Raw genomic sequence first — 24,650 nt, 5'->3', positions numbered from 1 at the left:
AGTGGACTAGAATGATGGGCTTGTTTGCTAAGGGTTCCATAACAAAGCTCCATGATGAGTGGCTTCAACCACAGAAATGTATTTTCTCACCTCCTGAGAAGTCTGCCGTCAGGGCTGGTTTCATGCTGAGGCCCTCTCCTGGGCTTCCAGATGGGCACCTTTTCTCACTATGTCTTCACATGACTTCTTCTCTGTGCACATGTCCAAATGTCCTCTTCCTGGTGTCTAAGGACACCAGTCATTGAATTTTGGTCCACACTAAAGACTTCATTTTACCTTAATGACCTCTTTAAAGACCTCATCCCAAACACAGTTACCTTTTAAGATACTGTGGTTTAAGATTTTAGCGTATTAATCTAGGGGGCGGGGGGGGGGAGATACAGTTCAGCCTATAACAATAGTCCACCTTAAAGATTTCTGCATTTTCTTCATATTATTAAAAACTGACCAAAATTATTTCATTTTTCCTCAGTTAACAGGAACAGATGTGCATCAGTGGAATGATATCCTGCTCACCTACTAAACTGATAATCCAAAGCTGTGACACAACAGCTGTGGTGAAGGAGGCTCCAGGCAGACAGCCCTGCAGGAGGCCTAGCCTGTGACTGACATTTGGTTTATAAGAAGAAACATGGAGAACAACTTTTAATGAGCAAATTACTGCATGCAATTTTTTCTGAAAATCAGCATTTTCTAGATGTTCATCTTAAATCAAACACCTCTTATTCCTAAATCTTTTTTCTATATCCAGAACTACCTTACTGGATGTATCACATCAAGATTTTTATCCTACCTTTATTTCTTACTCGATTCTTCATTTAGGGTACCCCTGACCATGCAGAGACACTGAGATCACCACGATCATCTGAACCCAGCCCCTGCCATGCCTGGGCACTGACCCTCGTCACTGTGTACCTCAAACACCATGCTGAGGGAAAAGAAATGTCACTGTGAATCAGCGTGATGGTCTTTGCATGGGAGAAGGCCAGCATTGGGGCTGGTGCACTCATGTAACTGGGAATATGACATCCAATCTTCTTTCCTGAGATACCTGCTGGTCCAGGACAACTTTTAGCATTTCCCCCCTCTGGTCCAATATAAGTTTTTTTCCTCTTAGCCTTTGGTTCTTACCAAAGTAAATACCTTACTCTCCGAATTTCAGGCCCACTCCCCAGTTGTCGGTTACAGCCACTTGCTCTTGAATTTGTACATAGTTCTCCCTGAACACTGTGAAAGTCAATGTACAAGAGAGGCTGATAAGAACCCCCCACTTTCTCTCCCTGGAGCAACGTTATCATAGGAACACACTGCTGTCTTTTTAACATAGGAGGTTTTACACTTGGGGCACTCTGAGAATTCTTCCTTCTCTGACCTGGCAGAAGTCAGAGGTGCAGGGATTTATTTCACTTCCTTCTCTGACCAAGCAGAGATCAGAGGACTTATTTCACTTCAAATAAATAGGAGAGCATGCTGGGGACCTGGGCAGTTATCTCAGAGCCAATCAGATGGCCTGGAGATTTAAATAATGAAATATTCATTAACCACCTCTTGCCATGTTTTTAAATTTTTAACGAATGTCTGGCAAGCTGCTGTGGGACAACAGAAGTAAAAATGTTATCACAAATATTTTCAACTCAATGAAAAAATGGCATCTGAAAAAAAAAATGCTCACTGCCTTGGATGCACATCAACCAAGGGCCTGCCAAATCATCTCCAATGTTTTCTTCAGTTTGCATTCAAGAGGGAAAAGATCACATGGTACACCCACCCCCACCTCATTTACTAAAGTCAGAGGAAAAAAAAATATATTGACTGAAACCAAAGAGAAAACCAGCAGGCCTTTATATAAGACTTGGGCTTTACTCACTAGATGATAAACTTTATACATCCAAAAACTGTTCTTCGATGCTCAGTTCCCCAATACCAAGTCCAGTGACTATTTTGCTGTGGTAATAATAATGAATTATAAATACAAATATTGAACACATTCTTCCAATTAAGAACCATGCAAAAGTACCCACACATCATTGCATTTAATCCTTACGACAATCTACAATTAAGAAGGAAAATAAAGCTTAAAAAGTTAAAAATATGCCCGTATCGTGGGTATTATCCAGCTACAACATGGAGGAACCTTGAAAACATTATGCTACATAACAGAGACCAGTCACAAAAGGCCATACATAGTATGGGTTCATTTATATGTAATGTCCAGAATATGCAAATCCGTAGAGAAGGAGACAAATTAGAGGTTGCTAGAGGCTTGGGAGAAGGGAATGCAGTGGTTTCTACTAGGTGCAGGCATTCTTTGGGGGTGAAGAAAATGATCTAGAATTATACCACAATGATAATTGCACAATTCTATAAATATACTTTAAAGGTGTGAATTTTCTGGCATGGGTGCCAGTGATGGTGATGGTGGTAGAAAAGGAGGAGGAGAAGGAGGAAAAAAAGATTGGAAGAAGTTTGGAAATTTGCCCAAAATCATATAGCTAAGTAAATGGCAGACCTCAGATTCAAACGCAGCTCTGTTAGACTCCAGAACCTGTGCCCTCAAACACTGTGTAGCTCTTATTTGTTTTTTTTCCCCCCAAAAAATTGTTGAAGACATCAGCAAATATAATAGTAGGCAACAGAGACCTAGCAGACCATCCTCAGACCCATTGGACCTCTAAGGACTGAGGAACATTAAAAATTGTTCATCCGAGATCCATTAGAAGAGGGCTCTATAGTGCATGCCTGTATTCCCAGCAGCTCAGAAAGCTGAGGCTGGAGGATCATAAATTCAGCCACAGCAATTTAACAAGGCCCTAAGCAACTTAGTGAGACTGTTTCTAAATAAAATATTTTAAAAAGGACTGGGGATGTGGCATAATGATTAAGCATCCATAGGTTCAATCCCTGGTACCAAAAAAAGAAAGAAAAAAGTCAATGAGATGTGGTCAACATTTAGGAAGGTATCATTGGCAAAATTTTATCTAAAAATCCTCTGTAACTAGAAACAACAGTTGTTCTAGACAAAAAAAAAAAAAAAAAATATTTAAAGAGAGTATCCTGAGAGCAATGTATCTAAAAGTCTCCTAAGGCCACAACCAGAACTTTCTGGGCTAAGTGAAACGTAGACCTAACCACTCCACTTCCAAGCCTTCCATGGATTCCCACCCAAACCACCCAAACCCCTCACCATGGACCACAGTCCTATGTGACCTGGCTATGTGGCCTTCTCTCTGAGCTTATCATTCCCCACTATCCCCCCTCCACTCGAGTCGCAGCAGCCTCCATCCCTCTTGAACATTCCATGTCCCCCTCATGCTGTGGAACCCTCCCTTGGTATCACAGGTGACTCCTCTTTAACAATCACGCCTCAGTTCAAGGTTCCTCCTCAGATCAGCCTGCTGCTTCCTCACCATCACATTGGGCATCCCCACGGTCAACCCCTCCATCACACAGCCCTGTTACAATTTCTTCCACATACTTTTTATGTACTGGGTCACTGTCTGCTTCCTGCCCCAGAATGAACCTCTCATGTGGGGAGGCAGGGATCTCATTTGTCTTAGTCCCAGCAACATTAGCACCTACCAGAATCACAGGCATGTAGCAGATGCTCACTCAACATTTGCTGAACAAATGAATAAAACAGCACCACCATGAGATGCCTCAGCAGGCCAAAGCCTCCCTGTGCAATCTGTGAGAGCAGGGGCTCAGAGAAGCTCTCCCAACTGAAACTCCCTGCAGGGCAGGCCTCATGAGCTGGCCTTCCAGTGCTGGTGAGAATCCACATCCACATTCTGCATCCACCGCCTGGATTAGTTGATAGTGACATCTTTATGCTCTCATTTCTTCCTTCACACACCGAGCCAGGTACTTACCACAAGACTTTTCCCTTTTTCCTCCTCTGATAATTTAAAACTGCTGCATGCAATGTGGCAACCATCACCCTAGGCTAGAAAGGAGATCTCTTTCCTCAGAAGCTCTTTTGGTTCCTCCATGTCTGCTTTCAACATTTTTTTAAATTTTCAAGTGTATTCTAATACGTATCTGATTTGTATATTATTCTCAGCCATTAAAGGTCATTAAAACTAGAACCCCCGCCCCCAACACATCTCACGCTCTAAACAGTTCCCCTGCTCCAGGTCATACCCGTTTTGTACTCATGCTGCACTCAGAAGGCTCAGGACTCTGCAGAGAGGAGATCCTGGCCTCCCTCCCACTGCGCTGACTCATCCCTTCAGAAACCTCCATTTTCTCCCAGTCCGAAAGCCTCCTGCAGACCTCAGCTCTTCCTTACCCAGGCTAGAGCCTGATGTTTAACCACCCAAGTTATCCTGCAGGGTGCAAAGAGCTCTGCCTCCACTTTTCTTCCTCTGCTGCCTCACCGACCAAGCCTCTCCACTGTGCTCTTCCTTTTCCATTCAAAATACCGCAGTGATAGAGCCCAGAGATTACAAATCAGAAGAAAAACTAAATTTAACCAACCTCATCAGGAAGACACCTACAAGGACTAAACACCTGACATGTGATCTTTAATGAAAGGTGCTCACAAATTCTTTAACTTGACCTTGTTGAGCTTCCTTGCCCGTTCACCTCAGCTGTTAAACTCTGATCATTTTCCTCAAGCCCCAACCACCCTCTGTGCCATCATGAGCCTGCGGCAGACAATGCTGTCTCCAAGAGGATCTTCAGAGTTGCATGTCCTCGATTCCCTTCCCTCCTCTGCAAACCCTCTCCCCCTGCACGCACCCTAACACCTCCATCCCAGTCCAGAAGAGCTGCCTCTCCTGGTTAGAGCTGCACTCTGCCCTTGCACTCCCACCTCACTCCCTCAGTCTCCACCCAATCCTGCTCTGTAGATCACCTCCTCTCTCTTCTGTGTCTTCCACCTCTCACACTTACCACCCCAGTTGATCAGTTGATCAGCTTGTTCCTCTGTTACTAAAAAGCAATGCCTTAATTCCAATGTCTTCCAGCTCTTTTCTTCTCCCCCAAACCTCCTCAATGGGTACTTCCTGTCTCCACATCACCTCTCCTCAGTCACTCCCAGCCCACTATACCCTAACCCTGCCTTCCACCCTCTGGGAGCTTCCCTGAAACTGCTGCCTCTAGACCATAAATGACAACTTGATTGGAAAATGCAAAGGGCAATTTTTGCTCCTTCCAGATCATTCCGCTGCATGTGATGCTGTAAACCACACCTTTCTGTTTTGAAACTCTCAATTTAATCACTCTCCTGATTCTCCACCAACTTATCCAATCACTTGTTCTCAGTCTCCTTCACGAGTTCTTCTTCCTCTCCCTACCACTGAACAGTCTCCAGCTTATGTTCTTCTTCCACCTCCCCTTCCTGGGCCACCTCATCTATACCCATATTTATCATTAATATCTATATGGAAGTGACTCCCAAGTCTACTCTCTCTAGCCTCCACCTCTCCCCTAAGGTGTACTTCAACTGCTCCCTAAATATGAGCCCATGTGTGTCCCAAAGCCCCTCAACTCTGTTGTCTATTCTGACTTCCCTTCCCTTCACCACTTAACCTGTTTATTCCCTGGAGCTGCACGTGGCAGCTGGTCCACCTTCTGCCCAGCTGTCCAGTCAAGGCTCCTCTATTGGTTTTACTCTTTTATCTGCTTTGTCATCCAAGTTGAGGCAATTTTAATACTTTTTATCAACTGAAGATTTATTGAAAATCCTCCTTTCTCCCTGCCTGAGAATAAGACCTTTGTTTGCTCCCCTTGACTTCTTCTCAGTCCAAGGGATAACAGCCAAACACTTGAGCTTGATTTTCCATGCATTAGGTTGTCCCTATAAAAGGGACTTAGAGGCCAGTGCTTTTATTAAAGGCACTGACTCTTCACAGGCTTGCAGATGTCCAGGGTGTAAACTATAAGCAAAATTAAAAGGTTGGCATCTCTTCTTTCATTTTGTACCTCTCTCTTTCATTATCTTAAACTTTGGTTCAGATTGCTGCTCAGCTCTGTGTGTAGGCATGCTAATCATTTAAGTAGTGTTCATCTAAAGCTGGTAATTTACCCCTTTAAAGCTGAAGACACCAACTAAGGGCAGGGCACAGTGGTACAAGCTCATAATCCTAGAGACTCGGGGTGAGGCAGGAGAATCACAAATCTGAGGCCTCGGAAACTCAGCAAGACCCAGGCTCAAAATCAAAATAAAAAGGGATAGGGATGTGACTCAGTGGTAGGGTTCCCCTGGGGTTAGTACACACACACACACACACACACACACACACACACACACATACACACACACACACACAGAGTGTTATGGGCTGATTTGAAAGTTAATTCAGGCTTACTCCATTCTGCTCAGACATCTCACCCTGCGCAGAATTGCCCGACCCTTTCCTCACGAGTCCACTTGCATAGAAGCTGACCCCCACTTGCACCCTGACCACAAAAATTTTGGAGCTGTTTTGAGTAGATACGAGAAATATGAATTCTAAGAATGTTCTGTTAGTTGGTACTTTCCACTTCTATGACTTATGTACGTGCTTCAACTTCCCGCTCCTTTGTGGTTTTTGGTTCTTAAAGCTTGATTCTCCACCTGCACCCTTTGTCCTGGACTGCAGAACTGTCTACTTTCTGCTTCCTTGGCCCTGACCAGAATAAATCCTCTGTCTTTTCTTCAAAAAGACCCAGAGTTTTATTTGAAATTTTAGAATCAAGCCTTAACAAGAGTAACTAAGGTATTTTCCAAATTTGCTTCTTTTTTAAATATTTCTAGTCATAGATGGACATAATACTTTTACTTATTTATTTATTTCTATGTGGTGCTGAGGATCGAACCCATACCCTCGCACGTGCTAGGCAAGCGCTCTACCACTGAGTGAGTAACAACCCCAGCCTTATTTTCCAGATTTGAAGGGACATCATAATCAACACAGCCAAATGCCAACTTTTACAACATCCTGTCTCCAAACCTGAAGGAACTAATGTCATCTTGATTTCCTGACCTGTCCTTTTCTCTGAGTCATTCTCTCCTTCAGTCCCCTTGGAGGCCAGCAACAGTAGGTTCTAATCAGTGAACATCCTGCGATGAGTGGAAACTACCCCAGACAACAGCAAACTCCAATCCTGAGATAATGATCAACCAGTCCACAGTTTGACCAAGACTGCTTGACTATGCACATTTCTGGTTCTGCTTCTCTATATAATGGGGGAACTCATACCAGTACCCCTGAGGAAAGGGCTGAGCATGCTTGATTCCCCTTGTCTTCCTGGTAAAACCCTACTGAATAAATTCCTTTCCTTCCTTTCTCCAATCCTTTTTCCATTTGGTTTCAGGTAGGTGGCCAGATTTGATTTGCAAGGACTTCCTGAAGAAAGACTCCCCTCTAGCCCAGGACTCCAGGAACATCCCAGACTTACTTCTCCTGAATCATCTTTTTCTGCCGCCATCTTATAATTCACAAGGAAGCTCAACAAACATCTGAAGCTCCCTCAACCTGCCACATTTCCACATGGCCCTGCCTCCTTAGCATACACGGCCTCACATGCCTAGACCACATTTCTCCTTTTATTCCCTCTTCCTCCTATTCTCCAACACTTCCCCTTCCTGACCATCACTTGTCCTCCAAGATGTGGCTCAAACATCACCTTTTCCAAGATGCCTTTTGACATTTCTCCAACCCAAGAAGCTGCCTCTCCTTGATGTGACCATTAACTGCTAGGCACGAACTTTCAGGGACACACACAGGTATTTGCAGTAAAAGGAGCTGCTGCCCTTTCAAATGACTGCTAACATCTTTTCAAGTTGTTTATTTTTGTTGTTGTTGTTGTTTGTTTCAGATAAGGTCCTTCAAAGAAAACCACAAGGAATGGTTTGAACCAGGCAAAATTGCTAAGTCACTCTTTTAAGTGACCTACAATGAACTTTGCTCATTATAATCTTTTTATCATGTTAAAATGTCCACCCCAGAGGCATTCCCATCCACCATTTTTGAATGTGCAATGTAGGAAGAAGTGTGATCTTGAACTGAGCATGCTCAGGAATATGCCCACCTCTATTTGGGATAAGTCGTTCCTATACAAATATGCAGGAGTCTTCCCATGTTCAGAGACATGCTGCTTTGGGAGTCATCTCCAACATGCTCCTTACTTGCTGTGAGTAAAAAGACTTTCTTCACTCTTCTATCTCCTGATTATGCTAGTTGGCTTTGCACTCACCAAAGAGGGGAACCCTTTGTGTAAAGTTATACTATCATAACATTCCATGTTAACCTCCAGCAAGACACATTTCACACTCTTCTAAAAGAATATTCATCTGCTGGGTATGGTGGCACACTCCTGTAATCCCAGCAGCTTGGGAGGTTGAGGCAGGAGGATTGCAATTTCAAAGCCAGCCTCAGCAAAACCAAGGTTCTAAGCAACTCAGTGATACCCTGTCTCTAAATAAAATAAGATAGAGCTGAGAATGTGACTAAGTAGTCTAGTGCCCCTGAGTTCAATCCCCGGTACAAAAAAAAAAAAATTAAATTAAAAAAATTAAAAAATATTCATCTATAAAACTTCCCCCACTCCAAATTCCTCAATGCAAGTACTATTAATAATAGATATTCAATGTAATTCTTTTTTATTTTAAATATTAGTGATAAATAATTTCTGGTATGTTCCCAGGATGCTTAAGACACTGTACATCCCGTATGACCCTTTCTCAGTCATCCACTATTTGTTTATGAGGCTCTGCTGTGGTCATAATACTTTAACATTCAAAATACAGCAGTGGTGGTTGCTGTCATCATGCTAATTCTAGAATGATGGTGTGCACTGCAGTAAGCATTAAAAGAATAGAGGACCCAAACAAACTAAAATTAGCCATATCTTGCTACTCAACATAGTCTGATTTGGCAAGACAAATCTCTTCAGCAGTCACAGTGCTGATACAGCGTGGTGAAATGGAACTCAACCAAAGAAGAAAACCTGCAATATCTCTAACACAGGAAATTCTAAGTTCTGCTGATTCATTCTTCAAGCTGCAATAATGCTTGAGTAAGGAGCACCCAAGCTGACTCTGCATTTTTTTTTTCTGCAGAGCTCACAGAATTTGGCACACAAGAAATTTAATAGTTGTTCTTTATAGTCCTTTGTAATTCCTCAGATATTGGCTACAGTCACCTACATTATAGTGTCCAATAACATTAAGTGATCTTTTTTCCTACAAAAATGCACTCCCGGTCAAAATACTGATGAGAACTGAAAATACTGATTAAAGTTTCTGTAAATGAAGAAAATTACACAGAAAATCCCTTTCACAAAGAAAGACTCAGCACTAGCTCTATTGGAGCTCTTCAGCCTGGTTAAGATGACATCTCTTATTTACTTTTGTACAAAAACATCTGTACAACTGGTTCCAGATTAGGAAACTGCATTTAAATATCAATATAAACACATGCATGGAGACAATTGGGTAAATTTTCAACAGCACCAAATTTCTAAGAATTTATTTTAGAGCAAATTATGAAGCAGAGAGCCTTCTCAAAATAGGGACTTGCAAGTCATTACTTACTTTGTTCTTCCTACAGAGTCATGTGCATTGAATTATAAAAGGTAAAATGAAAGAAATCTCTAGACTGAAGTCTAATTATACTTCAATCAGTAATTTATCATACTTCTTATATATAGTGATGATTCAAGTTAACATTTAATTAAATAGCGTTACTTCAAATATTTATTCTCTTCAAAATCATAATATGTAAGTGCTGTATTTGAGATATTTAATACGTTAAATGTCTTTTCTTTTAGGAAAAGGATATAAAGACAATTCACTGTTCAGACTTTTGTATTTTTCTTTAAGTGCTCTATGACATATAATCTGGTAGAAAACACAGTGCTTCAATGGTAACAGACATTATTTTTACTAAACCAGTGTCTTAGAGATGGAGTTTTATGGTACCTGCTTTAGAGGATTATGACTGTATACTTACTTGTTCAGTGTGAGGTCAAGAATGAATTTGGAGCCAAAGGCTTCAATCTGGAAGCTTGCCTGGGCCAGATGGACGGCCTATAGAAGCAAAAAGACACAAGAACCTTAACTTACTTTCCTGTCTCTAAGATTGATTATTTTCATACCAAGAATGTTATTAAACAGGACCAACTTTTTTTTATATATCAATTCATTTCTTTAAAAGACTAGGTGTGTTGTCATGGCTTTGCTGGAAAGATATAGATATCTGAGCAGCAAAGAACTAATAAAAGATAACCAGTCCTTTAAAATGAACCCTTTGAGATAAAAATCAAGAACATATTCTGCAAGACTTCCAAAGTGACTATGATGAAATATGCAAAAGTCTAACTAATTTAAAGCTTGATTTCAGCCTGTTTTGCGCACAAAGCTAACTACACCTTTCTGCAAACCTAAGTGAAAAATCCTATCATCACTCTGATCTTCAGTGGGAATTGGAATTTTCTCTGGAACTTTCTCTAAATGATGTATTGGCAGAATATGACAGTAAAATGGGACTGCACAGTCTTCTAACTTCAGAGAGCACTTACAGCTTGCCCCTCTGGGAATACTCAGAGTCCATGTCCCCCTTTAAAAGTCACACATTTACAAATACTGTCATTATGATGCCTTAATTCAAAAATACAAAGATAATTTCACTTCAAATCATATTTATGAGGTGTTAAAGATTAGTGTAGCTCAAAGAAACATCGTGAATAATATACATTAAAAAATCAATTAAGTGTTATCAAGGATTTCAAGATGAAACTTACCTTCACCGTCCTATCAGAAAGAGAAAAAAAAAAAAGGACAAGGATAAATGCAACATTTATACCCCCTCCCTTGACTCACAAATGTCCTTCCTCTCTACATTCCAGACGCATCTGTGAAGCGCTCAGTACATGGAAACGGGATACCAGTGTGAACACACTAGGCACACTCCTTCTGGTACTTTATATGCCCACCTTCTCCCATTACCTCTCCGCTCCTCTTTGCCCTTGACTCCGTTTTTATTATTAAAACTCCCCCCATCCTCCAGAGAAGTCCAGTTGGATTATTCCCCGTGAGACCTCCTTCATACACTAGGAATAAACTCTTGGTCCTCAGAGCCTTGGGATCACTTAATTTGTTCTTCCCTCTGTCTGGTGGGATGAGTACTACCCTTCATCCTTCCCTGGACAGTGAGCTCCACACACGTATCACAGGAGTCTTGCAAACAGATATAGATCAATGACCCTCCTCCAGAATATCCAAGCTTCCAATAATTCCCCAATTATTTATTGTCAAGACTGCTTTACCATGCCAAACCCATAAAACACCATGAATAAACCATGACTTCTACTTCCAGTCAAGCACAATTGTCAATTAAATAGTCACTCAATAAGATCAATAAACAAAAGTTTCAAAGGAAATTAACAAATATTAAATTTTAAATACAAAAGAATAAGAGGTTCCTGAATGTTTAACACCATAGGATGTCAAGTCAAACTCCAAATCACCACATAAAACAAGGCCACAGACTTCTCTTGGGTTCCAGCATCCAAGCTACTGCATGAAAAAGAAACATCTCTCATATCAAAAGTGGGCTATGTCTTCTGCAAATAAACCTTTATTTGGCTAATACAAATATCTTTTCATGCATTTATTTTGCATCTTGAAGTAAATATTTTTGCATGAAAATATTTACCTGGATGAATACTTTGTAGGGAAGATTTTTCAGCTCTGGATTCCAAAAGTTTAAAAAAAAAAAAAAGTATGTAAAAGTTTCTGAGAATAAGATAGGTCCTTGAGCTGGGGTTGTGGCTTAGCAGTAGAGTGCTCACCTAGCATGTGAAAAGCCCTGGGTTCGGTCCTTAGCACCACATAAAAATAAATAAGTAAAATAAAGTATTGTGTTTAACTACAACTAAAAAAATAAATATTTTTTTTAAAAAGACAGGTCCTCAAGCATGTTTTCTTCTAAGAACACTACATAGCTGAGGAAAAGTTCATCAATGCAACCTTTCTTAAAGGAGCTGATAAATACACCTCCTGGAGCTTCTTTATAAACAGTAAGAACTGTCTGTGACCCAGTAAAAGCCTCCTTTTGTAGCAAGTAAGCAACAAGACAAGTACAAATACCAACATCACCCTAATGCAAAATAAGGTAGCCTGTGGTAACCACAGTACCCCCATTTTATACAATTGTTAGGACTTACAGTTGGATTAATTGCTAAAACACATTTATGCCAAATCAAGATGACACATTTCAGTTTGACAGAATTTCATGAAGGAGTTAGCAAATAATACTGAGCTTTCCTTTTGCTTCTTCATTCACTCATTCTACACTTTTTACACAAGTTTCATCTTATGTAAAAAGATGGCTGGAACACAGCCCTGGACCTCAAAAAAAAACAGCTGTTTTCCAGGGAAGAAGCCTCAGCATCTAATAGGCCACAGCAACCAAGACTGAGCACATCCAGGGGCAGAGGGGTACAGGACGGCTATTTGAACAAAATTGCAAAAGATGAGTAAGAATCCACATGTCAGGGGAAGAGAAGGCCTTCAGGGTATTCAGGGCGCGGCAGAAAATATTTACTAAACTCGAGTGAAAATGTGAGTGTGGGGAAAAAAAAAACTTTTTTGATTTAAAAAAAAAAAAAGAATGTGGCATGTAGGAAAATAGCCTTCAGAGAAAATGACAATGACTCTGAAAAGGTGGACTGCAGACTGGAGAGCTTTGTGTGACGTGCTCAATGACAGGAATGAGGTCAAATATGTACATGGAGCCAGAGAATGAGCTATGTCCATTCCCCAGACTCACTCAGCATGTCTGGCACATTTTATCTTCATCATCACCACCATCAACAACATGATCAAACGTGAACAGAACTAAACAATTCACCACGTCAGCCACAACATATGGGTTTCTCCACAGAGGGGGTGGGGTGGAATCTCATGTTATGAACTTTCATCAGTAAAAGTGTTTGATCATTTTAATTTATTTTAATTCTATGAGGCTGAACGTTTTTCTTTAAGATAATTTCAGATTTCCCCATGCATGTATCTTTCCTATGTATCAGGTACAAACTGTATATACATTTAATAGAGTTACATTCTTTTTAAGTAATTTCAACACATTATTTATATGTTACTTTCCTTGCACTGCTTTTCCTTCCTCTGCTTTACATTGTGCAATTGTGTGCAGAGTACAGATTCTTCTCCACACCAAAACAAAAATCTGAAAAGTGCTATTTTTCCCTATCAATCTGTCATTTGTGCCCTGTCCTCGACACAAAATAGCTTTTAACTTCTGGACTCCATGTTATTCCATTGCAAGTTATCACGTTTTCTTTAACAAAATAATATACAGTTTTGATAAATATCCATTTTAAATATGTTCTAGAACCAGGTAAGTGAGCCCTCGTTATTATTTTTTTAGTAAATTAAAAAATTTTTTTTTAATAATAAGATTTGCACACCTCTTCCTAACAGTAGGAAATTGAAAGAATGGCTGAGATGAGGTTTTGACAGGACAGCCATATCACTTTGGGTTGATTTAATACAGTGTTATCACTGCCTAACTGACAAGCATCACTGAAAATACAAAGACTACCTACAGTCTTATTCTTCTTTTACAAAGATGGAACTATATGGTGAGGTTTAAAAATGTGCTCAGCAATACAAAATCAGATTACAGGAATACTTCAGAGAAGGGTTCATGAACCACACATGAGGTCATAGTTATTCTCTCCTTCAGAATATCTGTTAAACAGCCTTGTTTTTATAAGAACATCCACTATTGTAGCACTGGGGAAGAACACAAGGTTTTATAACCAAAAAGCATCATTTCACAAGAAGAATGAGCACATCACTGGGCTCAGAATTACCACCCTGAAGAACTGGGAACAGCTGTTGCCTCAGCACATTGATATTTTTCTTTTGACTCAGAATCTGGCCCAGGGAAATTACAGGAGTTCTATAAACAAAAACAACTAAACTCAATTATATACACAAACCTCCTTCACTGAAGAACAATTCACACATCTTCACAGTGTGCTTCTGTTTTTCTGTTTTTTTGTTCCTAGTAAATGGCACCTAATGGTATCATGTTAAATAACTGAGAAAACCGTTAGCTTCTTCAGCTAAGCCTTGTTTTGCACCTGATTATCAAGCACTGCTGGGACAGTAAGTAGCTGTATATGCTCAATTTTGTGTAAAGAACACTGGATAAGCTGAAGAAATGTGGCTGTTTTCTAGAACAGTTAATATGTACATTAAAACAAGAGAAAAATAACCATCTCGTTATAGAAGTAAAAAGCAGGCAGTTGAAAGTTTGCGAGTTTCATGTAACTATACTTCACAGGGGACTCTCTGCCACTTCGCAAGAATCTGTAAGTTCTCTAGCATGTATCTATAACTGGAATCGAAAATGGGAAATGGAGAGCCTCCACTTTCCCAAAATTCAGACAATATTTCCAGACTGAATTTCATAATTCGGGAGAAACTGAGCCACTTGACAAAGTGGGTGTCTATGCTGTCAATCACCACATGCCTACCTTTAGCATGTTCTATATCATACACAGTTTGGGAAGCAGAAGAGAATTTGGAAGTAGCTTTCCAGCTTGTCAATGGATAGATGTCTTCTAATTAGGGAGACATTCGTTCAAGTGATGAAGGAAATATGTCCAGAGTAGCAAATCAATAAGGTAGGAAAATGTTTTCCAAATGAAAGTAAGAGGCCCTGAAGGGCATCGAGCAGGTCCCAGCAAATGCCAGTGAAATGATTGAAGCTCTGCTCTTTAAACGGGGCTGTGGATCTAAGCTTCCAAGAAGGAGGGCGCCAGAGAGAGCAAAATGTGGTCATTAGAGTGTTAAGCTTTCTTCTCGTTTGAAAGAATCATAGGAAAAGTAAAGCAGCTAAAAGCTGATTACTAATGGAACTGCATTAATCTTTTTCTTGTTTTTATTTTTTATGTCCCTCACCACTATGATAATTTTTCTCATTCTAAGCTTATTAAAATATTGAATATGTACGCCGTGTATGTATGCAGCAGGTTTGTACCTTTTCAGGAGGTGCTTTCTCTTCCTTTACCTTGTTGCATACGGCTTTCTTTTACAGGGTTTAAATAGACCCTTCAAGAGTTTCTATTTCATATTCTTCAAATATAGTGGGGAAAGTTTGCAGAATCTCAAACATCATCTTCTTTTGAGATTCAGGACATTTTCTGATGTTTCAGAGAAGACAGATTTGGAAATTCACCAACAGGTAAGAAGGGTTAGGGGTAGGGGGAGAGGAAGCCAGGAAGCTGAGACTAGACTAGGAGCCTGCCTTGCTGTAATGAGCTGAGCTGCTGGAGTCAGAGGGCGCTTCCCAGGAAGCCTTTGGACAACTTGGCTGCTCTGTATGATTTCCTTTCACATAATAACAGGAGGCACAGAATGCAATAAATGCCAATAATTAAATACCAATAAACTATTGAGTGTAAATTGACACAAGTTGGAGAACAACAAGTCAGTTTAGATCACAGGGTTTTTCTGCAGATGCTTAGTCAGGCTATCCTGACACTGCAGAAGCAAACATCCACCTTGTAGATCTTTTTCCTATACAATGCAAAACCCAAATATAGTTTTAAAGCCCAAAAGAAAATGTCAACAGACCATTTTTAATTGCAGTCTGGTTCTCATCTCTTATTAGAAGTTAGTACATTGGGGAATGTGCAGATGCATGTTATAATAAAAATAATAACACCTTGTTTTCTCCTGTTTTAATCATCTCCAGGCATCATCGTGTCTAACTAGGACAATATACCATGTAGGTGATAAGGCTGAGCTTTTGACTACCCTATTATAGAAGAAAAACAATCTTTAAGGGCACAGAAAGGTTAAGAGATGTTTTTGTCCAAGGACATACATCAGACTTATGCAGTATTAGCTTCAGCTCAGTGAGAAGTGCCAAGTTTATGCCAGAAGTCCTTAAACCTCCAAGCCTCAATGTTTCCTAATCATTAAAATATAAATAACAATAGGTTACCACCAGGATGTCTGTGAGGATTAAATTATAAAATAATGTAGCAGAAAGTTTCTGAAAAGGTTGGCCACATCAAAAGAGCTCAATAATTCAGAAGAGACACCAAAGTAGGAGAAAGGGAGAAAAAAAAATTGCATCAACATTTTGGAAAAGGGATCAGTCAGCCCCACCTTAAAATTCTCTTCCAGTCTAGCTGGCCACCTTCTAGCAAATTCCAATATGCATTTATATTCTGCAGAATTTGCAAATGTTATATTTTTAATTACTAATTACCGTTATATAGTGTACTTTGACCTTGTTCAAGTTGTCGTGTCTCTAAAGCAATATGAATCATTTTCCTGAGAAGAGAAACAGCTGCAAACGTTACATGAAGGCAGTTTTGCAAATTAAGGTAATTTGCTCAACATTCTTGCCAAGATGCATTTAAATAGGTAGCTCGTGGAAGAGAATATCATCATGTTTTTTTTTTTCCTACCATGTTCCAATTCACAGTATTACTGGTTAAGACATTAACGAATTTCCATTGAATAGCTACCATGTGTGAAACACTGCAGCAGATGTGAAGATATAGCAGAATTAGGATTCATATCAAAAAGTTTATAATCTTATTGGGGAAATAAAATGAGAAAGCACAAAGAGTGAAAATACAATAAGCCAATTAAAAAATAATATTATGACTTTGTAAAAATGTCACACGTAATTTAAGCATGGTTAATTATGAAATTTGGAGTATGGACCACAGGCACATTTGAATTTGAAGAGGGAGAATTCTGGGAGCTGGAGAGAGCTGACAAGTTTACAGGGAAGTTAGCCTCAGCATTCAACAAATAGAATTCAGATAACTCTAAGATTTAATAGGATAAAATTACCCAGTCTTCCTAAGTGTTTGCTAATAAATAAGTGTACCAGAAACATACTTTTGGAGTAGAACACAGGATGCCTTCTATTCTGGAGTGTTAAAATGCAATTTAGAAAACGGTGAGAATTCAACATGACATTTGAGCATAAAAATACAGCATTTGATGAGATCAATAAATGGTGTGAACACATACACAGTCCAAAAAATGCTCATGTATTCTGTTAGCAAATGTATCATTTAGCCTTGAGCTAGGAAGCTGAAGCCATGTCCTTTGGAGGACAGTACAAAAAGAAGACCAAAAGATCAGAAAAGCACACTCAGCTCACAGGCCAGAGACTGGCATCTCCTTATAAAGGAAGCGGGTCACTGACTCTGTTGTCTGTGAAACCTAGCCAGGAAAGATTAAACTTCATCTCTGAAAAAAACCAAGCCAATATTCAATTACTGAATCTGACGATACGGAGAAAGGAAAGCATAGGTTTATGGATTTGCAAAACTTCTGATCAATCATCTACCAGAGCTCTTTTCTAAATCAATCAATTTTTTAAAGAGATTTCAGTTTTTATCTTCCCCTGCCCTTTTCTTACCCACCATCAGTTTGAGATGCTCTTAAAGTTGATACAGGCAAAAGATAAACACTGAAAAGAAAAAAAGATGACAGGCCTGGATACTCCAGTCAATAAATTGTGGGTTCGCTATATGAAAATTTTCTTTACAAATTTTTTAAATGTTAAAGAAGAGAAGCTATATTTCATATAATAGGAGAAGGAAGACAAACCGAGATTTTCCTTAGTGATTATTTAGCAACCCGCCGAGTGGACCCTGTAATGATATACTTTCACTGTCATCTTCAGACATTCACATTAAATGTCTTCTATGCATTTACCTTTGGTAATTAATCTTTTTCTGGATATTAAACTGACAATACTAGCTAATGAGAGAGAATGAATCACCAGCCTTCAGACCACTTGCAATGGGAAAATGAGTAAAGCATTACAAGTACCACTACAGCTGTATTCTTTAGCTTTCATATATTTTCTGAAAGACGAGTAAGAATACAACTATGACAACAGTTGCCATGGAAGCAGTTCCTTTCTGCCGCCTTCCTGAATAGTAACATTTAATTTGATGCATTAATCTAGTAGCTAAGGTGTGATTCATTTTGTTCTTTCTCCTCATCAATTCCTACATCGCCGCACCACACCGCTCTGAGGAGGGCTTCTCTCTCTGCTAATAATTCTGTCATGAAGCAAGAACACATTCTGTCTTTCTAGACAGAATTATTGAACACCCACTAAGTAATTTCAATAAAAGAATAGAACAGAGTATGGAAAGCAAAAACCAGCAAGCTCCATGATTAATGTCTGTGACTCATTACCCGACAGCTTTTTAAATTTGCTTATATAATGTTAATACTATCCTTACAGGGGGAAAAAATAGCCCCCTGAAGCCAGAGCTCCATGAGGAGTCCTGGGCTGTTGCCCTGTCCTTGGCATTCTGGCTACGGCAACCCAGTGGACTTATGTCAATTCAAATCTCTCTCCAGGGCCAAATAAGGTTCTTTAACTTGCATGTTACGTCCACAGAAGGATTAGTTAAGAATGAATGAGTCTGAGATACAAAGTGAGAATTATGGTCCAGTAATTACACAGTTCACTTGTGCATTGTTATATTTAGCAAACCATAAATGATATAGAACAGATTCAAGTATTAATTTCCAGTTCTCCCTTACTAAGAAACTATTCAAAACATATATCTAAGGGAGGCTGAACAGACCTCTCTTCTCTTGAAATACCTTGATTCTACTGATCCTCAGTAGTGGATCTCATATAATTCTTGTCCAGGGATTTTTATTGGGATAGCTAAACCACAGCGGTTATTTCTATTTGCAGGACTTTTTCTGGCTCTGTTGATGAGATTGCTCCAAGTTCACACCGAAGAGACAGCTGTGTGACAATGGTATTTCAAAGAGGTATGCTTTCCTTGCCTACCCTCTTCAAGATGCATGTCACAAGTCATGTATTCCTGGGGTACAGCCTCCTTTTGTCTACAGTGATCCACTCTATGGACTAGAGAGAGGTCAGTTTTTCTGATCCTCAGCGGCTTCTGGCTCTGTCCTTTGCTCTGAATCTTGACCATATCTATGATATTTGATGGGTTGCATTCTGCCCCATTGGATGGAAAAAGGAACCTTAAAATTGGGGGTCATGCCAAAGATCGATTTCTCCATTTTCAAATATGCAGGTGCCATTGGACTTCCCTAAGCAATGCCCTTAAGGCTTGTTCCTGACACGAGGCTCAAATCTGTTCTGTTTCACAATTTTATTCAAAACAAATACCATGTGTGACACACATATTTTACCCAAAGCTAGGTGTGGAAAAAGCAATACCCAAGCACCCTCATGTTCTCTAACATGCAACTTCCATAAAGTTCTGCAAAATGTCAACCACTTACCCTGTGTTCACACAATTTTTAAAACTAATTTGTAGAATATTGGACATGATATAAAATGTTTTACCTGTTTTTAATAAGCAAATGTTGGCTCTCACAACATCTATGTAATGTTTTAGGTTTGTTATCAAATGAGAACCTAAGCAACAATATAATTTTTTTTTATTTTCAGAGAACCTATTTCTGTATTTTGCAAGTTATCTTGACAACTTTTAATATTTCAAATTTGTCATGCTTTTTGAAATACATTATCATATATTTCATTTTAGGAATTTTGGAAGGTATACACTTACTGATTTTAATTTACTATCTGTATCTCCTCTCTGCAGCCTGATCTTATGTCACAGAGATTAAGGCATACATCTGACATCCTACTAAATAATGTAGGTTCATCAAAGTCTCTTATTAGTTTAGCAATTAAGTCTGTATTGTGAAACTAGAAACAAAAAACCTCCACAACATTGTACAAATTTATCTACTTCTCACACCTGTCCCTTGAGCTGCTACTTAAGTCAGCAAACGAAAGAAATACTATTCTTCAAATCACAGTGCTCCAAAATATTTCAATAGTGGCAACGAATAAGAAACACATAAAGTAATTTCACAATTTTATAGTATTTCAATTATAGTTATTTCAGGTGATTTTTTTGATTATCTGAAATAAGCAGAGAACTATATCAGGGAAGGATTTAGTCATGATTAGAGAGGACAGGATGTTATTAATATTTGATAAATAGTCCAAAATAAAAACTACTTAGAGAACATGAATTTTTCCAAAAATGGAAAGACTATATAAATTTAATGCTTTTATCTTGGCCAAAAGAGAAAAAAAAATGCTATTTAAATGAGACTGCTAGCAAACTTTTCTTTCTGTCCTCTATGCCAGCGAACACTAAATTACCCAGTTTCCCACAAAATAAAAATTATAGAATCTGGAATAATGTTCTAGTACTTACATCAAGGCAGCAAAAGACTACATCTGCTGGCTTGGTATGTAAATAGTTGTAACATAGGAAATAGTGACAGAAAGATAACAGTTCTCCTAACTTACAGGTTTAGCTTTCTATTGTGAGGTTTCTATTGACAGCACTATTGACATTTCAGGTTGGATGCTTCTTTGATGGGAGAGGAGGGATATCAGTGAACTGTGCTATTTGACAGTATCCCTATCCTCTACCCATAATATGCCAGTAGCATATCACTCCCAGCTGTGACAACCCAAAATATCTCCAGACATCACCAAATGTCTTTGGGGCCAACATTGCTCCCTGTTGAGAAGACCCCTCTCTATATATACACAGAAGCTATATGAATTTGGGTTTCTCTAGATGCATTGCCTTTACACAAAATTTGTTTAACCTTGTGTTCAAAGTTCATTTGCAGCCATCACCCTTGAAACAAAACAGCAGGAAGCAACTGATGCAAATAGAAAAGGGGAGTATGGTTCTTTCACCAGTGAAATGTAATCCACCTGAAAAGAATCAGATTTTTTAAAAAATGTATACCCACAGAGATTCCCCCAAATTAAACTCCAAGTTTAAATCTGTCAAGTTTTATCCTTCAAAAAACGATGAAGAAATAAATTATGCAGTTCAAAAATTTAATCTTTTTAAAGGATGCTTAATGCTGCTTTCTTCCCTCCCAAAGTGGCAGCTTCTTATTATCTTTTGAAATGTCATTTGGTGACTCAAAAGAAAACAACTGTAATTTAAACAGCAAGAAATAAGAGGGAATAAGTCAGTATGTGGCCTCTGTTTTGGAAGCTACGAAGTTGCCTTTCCACGATTCATGTAACATCTTTACTCCGTGGGTGAAACTACCAGGTCTGTAAGTGCCATTTGCCTGCTGATGGCTCCCACATTTCCATCTCATCCCCACCTGTCCCTGACGCAAGACCAAGTCACAGAGATGATCAACCATCCTCCAAAGCAGAACAGGTTCAGTTTCCTCTAGGCCTTCTTCCAAGCTTTCTTCCTCAACCTATCCATGCTGAAAAATGATAACGCTGTTCCCTAGGAAATGGTCTGCCAGTTATTCTTCACCCCGGGTTAGTCTCCTATTGCTACTCTATCAAATTCCCTTACATGTTATGGCTACAAACAACATAAATTGTTATATCACAGTTCCAGAGGTCAAAAATCCAAAAGCAGAATCTAGAATCTAACGTGAAGATGTTGGCAGGGCTGGTTCCACTGAGATGCTGTGGGGAAGAACCTGTTTCCTTATGTTCCCCAACTTCCACAGGCTGCTGTCCTCCTGGGCTCAGGCCCCCCACCCCCACGCCCCACAGCATACATCCTCCTCCATCATCACATCTCCTTCTCTGACTCTGACTTTCATAAGGGCCCTTATGATGATGCCCTTGTCAAATCCAGATAACCCAGAATAAGCTCCTCATACTAAGTTCCTTAACTCAATGACATCCTCTAAGTCCCTTTCTCCATGAGAGGTAGCATGTCCACAGGTTCTAGGGATTTGGATGTGGACATCTTTGAAGAAGGGGAGCATTCTTCTGCCTACCACAGTTTCTCTCCTTTTCTAGTCCACTCTCCAAATCACCAGCAAGCTGGAAGCTCTACCTTTAAAATACATCCCAAATTGACCTACTTATCTGCAATTCCTCTGTTACCACTCCAGTACACGTCCACACCAGACAACTGTAAGCCCCTTCTTCCTAGTCTCCCTGCAGCAATATTTGCCCCTCAAAAGTCCATCTTTTGTAGGATTTCCAAAAGGATCTTTTTTAAGGTATTAAACAAATACTGTTTTTTCCTCCCTTAAAAACCATCAGTGGCTTCTAGATGCAACCAGACAAACAGGCCCTTCATTCTCCAGCCCCTTCTTACCTTTAAGAAATAATGAAGCAGGAAATATGCAATGATTTTTCCCTCTACAAAATGTCTCTGAGTCCCTCACCATGAACTTGCAGAGGTCTAGTAGGCTAAGTAGTTCTTGGCAAACCTGTCTCTGCATCCCTCACCATGAACTTGCAGAGGCCTTGTGGGCTAAGTAGTTCTTGGCAAACCATCATAGAGGGGTAGCGTGTTCTGGCTGCTCCTCCTGGATTTCCAAGCTCACCTCTCTCCCCAGAGGCAGAAGGCAGCCACTTACCACAATTCTAACCCTAAGTCCCACCCCTCCAAGTCCATGTTAACCATAGAATGCCTGCTGAGCCCACAGAAAATTCAAAATGTGCAAGAAGGAAATATCAGGAGGTCAGGGAAGAAAGGAAGGAGCTTGCCATGGTGTGATAAATTCACTTTTCCTAGCAGTAGACCGAAGATAATATCTTAGGTTGATAGATATCTAAAAATAGGGCAGGGATAAATTATTTAGCATGGTAAGAACTAAAAACAGAAATCTAACAGTCTTTGAGGAGTGCTGTTCATTTTATAACTTAATGAACTCTGAATTCTTAGACCATGTAGGTAAATATATCAGAGTAACCACTAATTTTACACAACATATTTACACCAATTTACATCAATTTTACATGGAAGAGTGCACGTTTGTGCAAATGGGTCACCAGTGTTTCATCTGCTGTAATGTTGCTTCAATGGTTTGCCAACACTGCTATTTAGAATTTCCTCATCAGAAACTGTCTTGCCAAGGACTTGCTGGTGGCAAATCGGGGGCATATGAGTTTCTATTCAAAACTCTTCCTGAGCCTTCCTCTGCTTTTGCTTTTCAAAAAATCTTTTCTCTTCAAATAACCTCACCCCCCCACCCAGAGCCTCTTTCCATTTTCAAATAGTAAGTACTCACACTCTTCATCCAACACACACACCCACATCCCAGGGGGCAGCTACTTCACAAACCAGCTATCTCTGCAATAATGAAGGACTCCTAACTCCAGCCAGTACCATATTTCATCATCTCTGATGATCACCCAATCACCTTTTATTGGAGGATAATTCACTGAATTTTAGGATCCCCAGGGGTTCTAGAGAATAAACTCACCCATGTTAAAATGACCTTAGACATAATAATATAAATCACTGGGCCACATTCAGCCCTACAAACTCAAAGTCTTTTCAACTGTCTCCCCAGATGGTTCCAACACACAGTAAAGTTTGAAGTCTTCAAATCTAATTCAATCTCTTTATTTTCTTTAAATGAGAAAATTTATTTTTTTTAAAGAGAGAGTGAGAGAGAGAGTGAGTGAGAATTTTTTAATATTTATTTTTCAGTTTTTGGTGGACACAACATCTTTCTTTGTATGTGGTGCTGAGGATCGAACTCGGGCCGCATGCATGCCAGGCTAGCTTGAGCCACATCCCCAGCCCCTAAATGAGGAAATTTAAATCCAAAGAGGTTAAATAGCTTTCCCCAAATTGGCTACCTAATACAGAGCCTATTGATTATTCTACTCCTAGTCCAGACTCCCTTTTAAAGGAATCTATGAGGTAAAACACACCAAAAAATAAATAAATAGAAGAAAACTAGCTCAATGAAATGAAGCCCATCTATCAGAAATCTACAGCTAACATCATACAGAACAGTGAAAGACTAGAAGCTTTTCCTCTAAGATAAAAGAGAAAATAAAAATGCTTGCTTTGCCATTTTTAGTCAACATAGTGGTGGAAGTCCTAACCAGAACAATTAGGCAAGGAAAGAAAAGCATCCAATTTGGAAAGAAAGACAAAATTATCACTGTTTACAGATGACGTGATCTTAAATGTAGAAAACCTAAAGTCTCCCCCCCCCCACACACACACACAGACACACCTAGAACTAATAGGTGAAATCAACAAGAATTGCAAGATAACAAAATCAACACTCAAAAGTAAGCTTCACTTCTATACACAACAACGAACAATCCGAAAAGGAAATTAAGAATTCCATTTACAATAAAAAAGAATAAAACAGAAATAAACGTAGTCAAGGAGGAAAAAGACTTATGTGCTAAAAACTACAAAACATTGAAAGAAATACAAAAAGACCAAATAAATGGAAAGGTATCAGGTGTTCATGGATAAGATGCACCATTGTTAAAATGCCAACACCACATTCAAAGCAACCGGCAGATTCAGTGCAGTTTCTTCCAAAATTACAGTGGCATTTCCTTTTCGGATTGTTCCTTGTTGTGTATAGAAAGTTAAGCTTAATTTTGAATGTTGACTTTGTTATCTTGCAATTCTTGTTGATTTTACTTATTAGTTTTAGGTGTGTGTGTGTGTGTGTGTGTGTGTGTGTGTGTGTGTATGTCTGTTTTGCAGAAATAGAAATTTTTAAATTTATCCTATAATTCAAATGGAATCCCCAGGGACTCCAATAACCAAACCAGTCTCAAAAAAAAAAAAAAAAAGGAAAAAAAGAACAGGGGCTAGGAATATAGCTCAGTGGCAGAGCATGTGCTTAGCATGTGTGAAAC

At 39.4% G+C, this 24,650-nt stretch overlaps 1 protein-coding gene across 1 annotated transcript in view; it reads right to left on the bottom strand.

Moving 5' to 3' along the window:
- The window catches only part of Adam23 (ADAM metallopeptidase domain 23), a 163,918-nt gene that overhangs the window by 120,842 nt on the left and 18,426 nt on the right, over window positions 1-24,650 (bottom strand). Inside the window, exon 3 of the mRNA XM_026394590.2 lies at window positions 9,939-10,015. Within this exon, the coding sequence (XP_026250375.2) occupies window positions 9,939-10,015 (77 nt within the window). The remainder of the gene's footprint in view (window positions 1-9,938; window positions 10,016-24,650) is intronic.

This window comes from Urocitellus parryii, chromosome 1, assembly GCF_045843805.1.
Source record: "Urocitellus parryii isolate mUroPar1 chromosome 1, mUroPar1.hap1, whole genome shotgun sequence".
NCBI lineage: Eukaryota > Metazoa > Chordata > Mammalia > Rodentia > Sciuridae > Urocitellus > Urocitellus parryii.
Note: the sequence above shows the minus strand (reverse complement) of the source record. Positions and strands in the feature narration are given on the sequence as shown.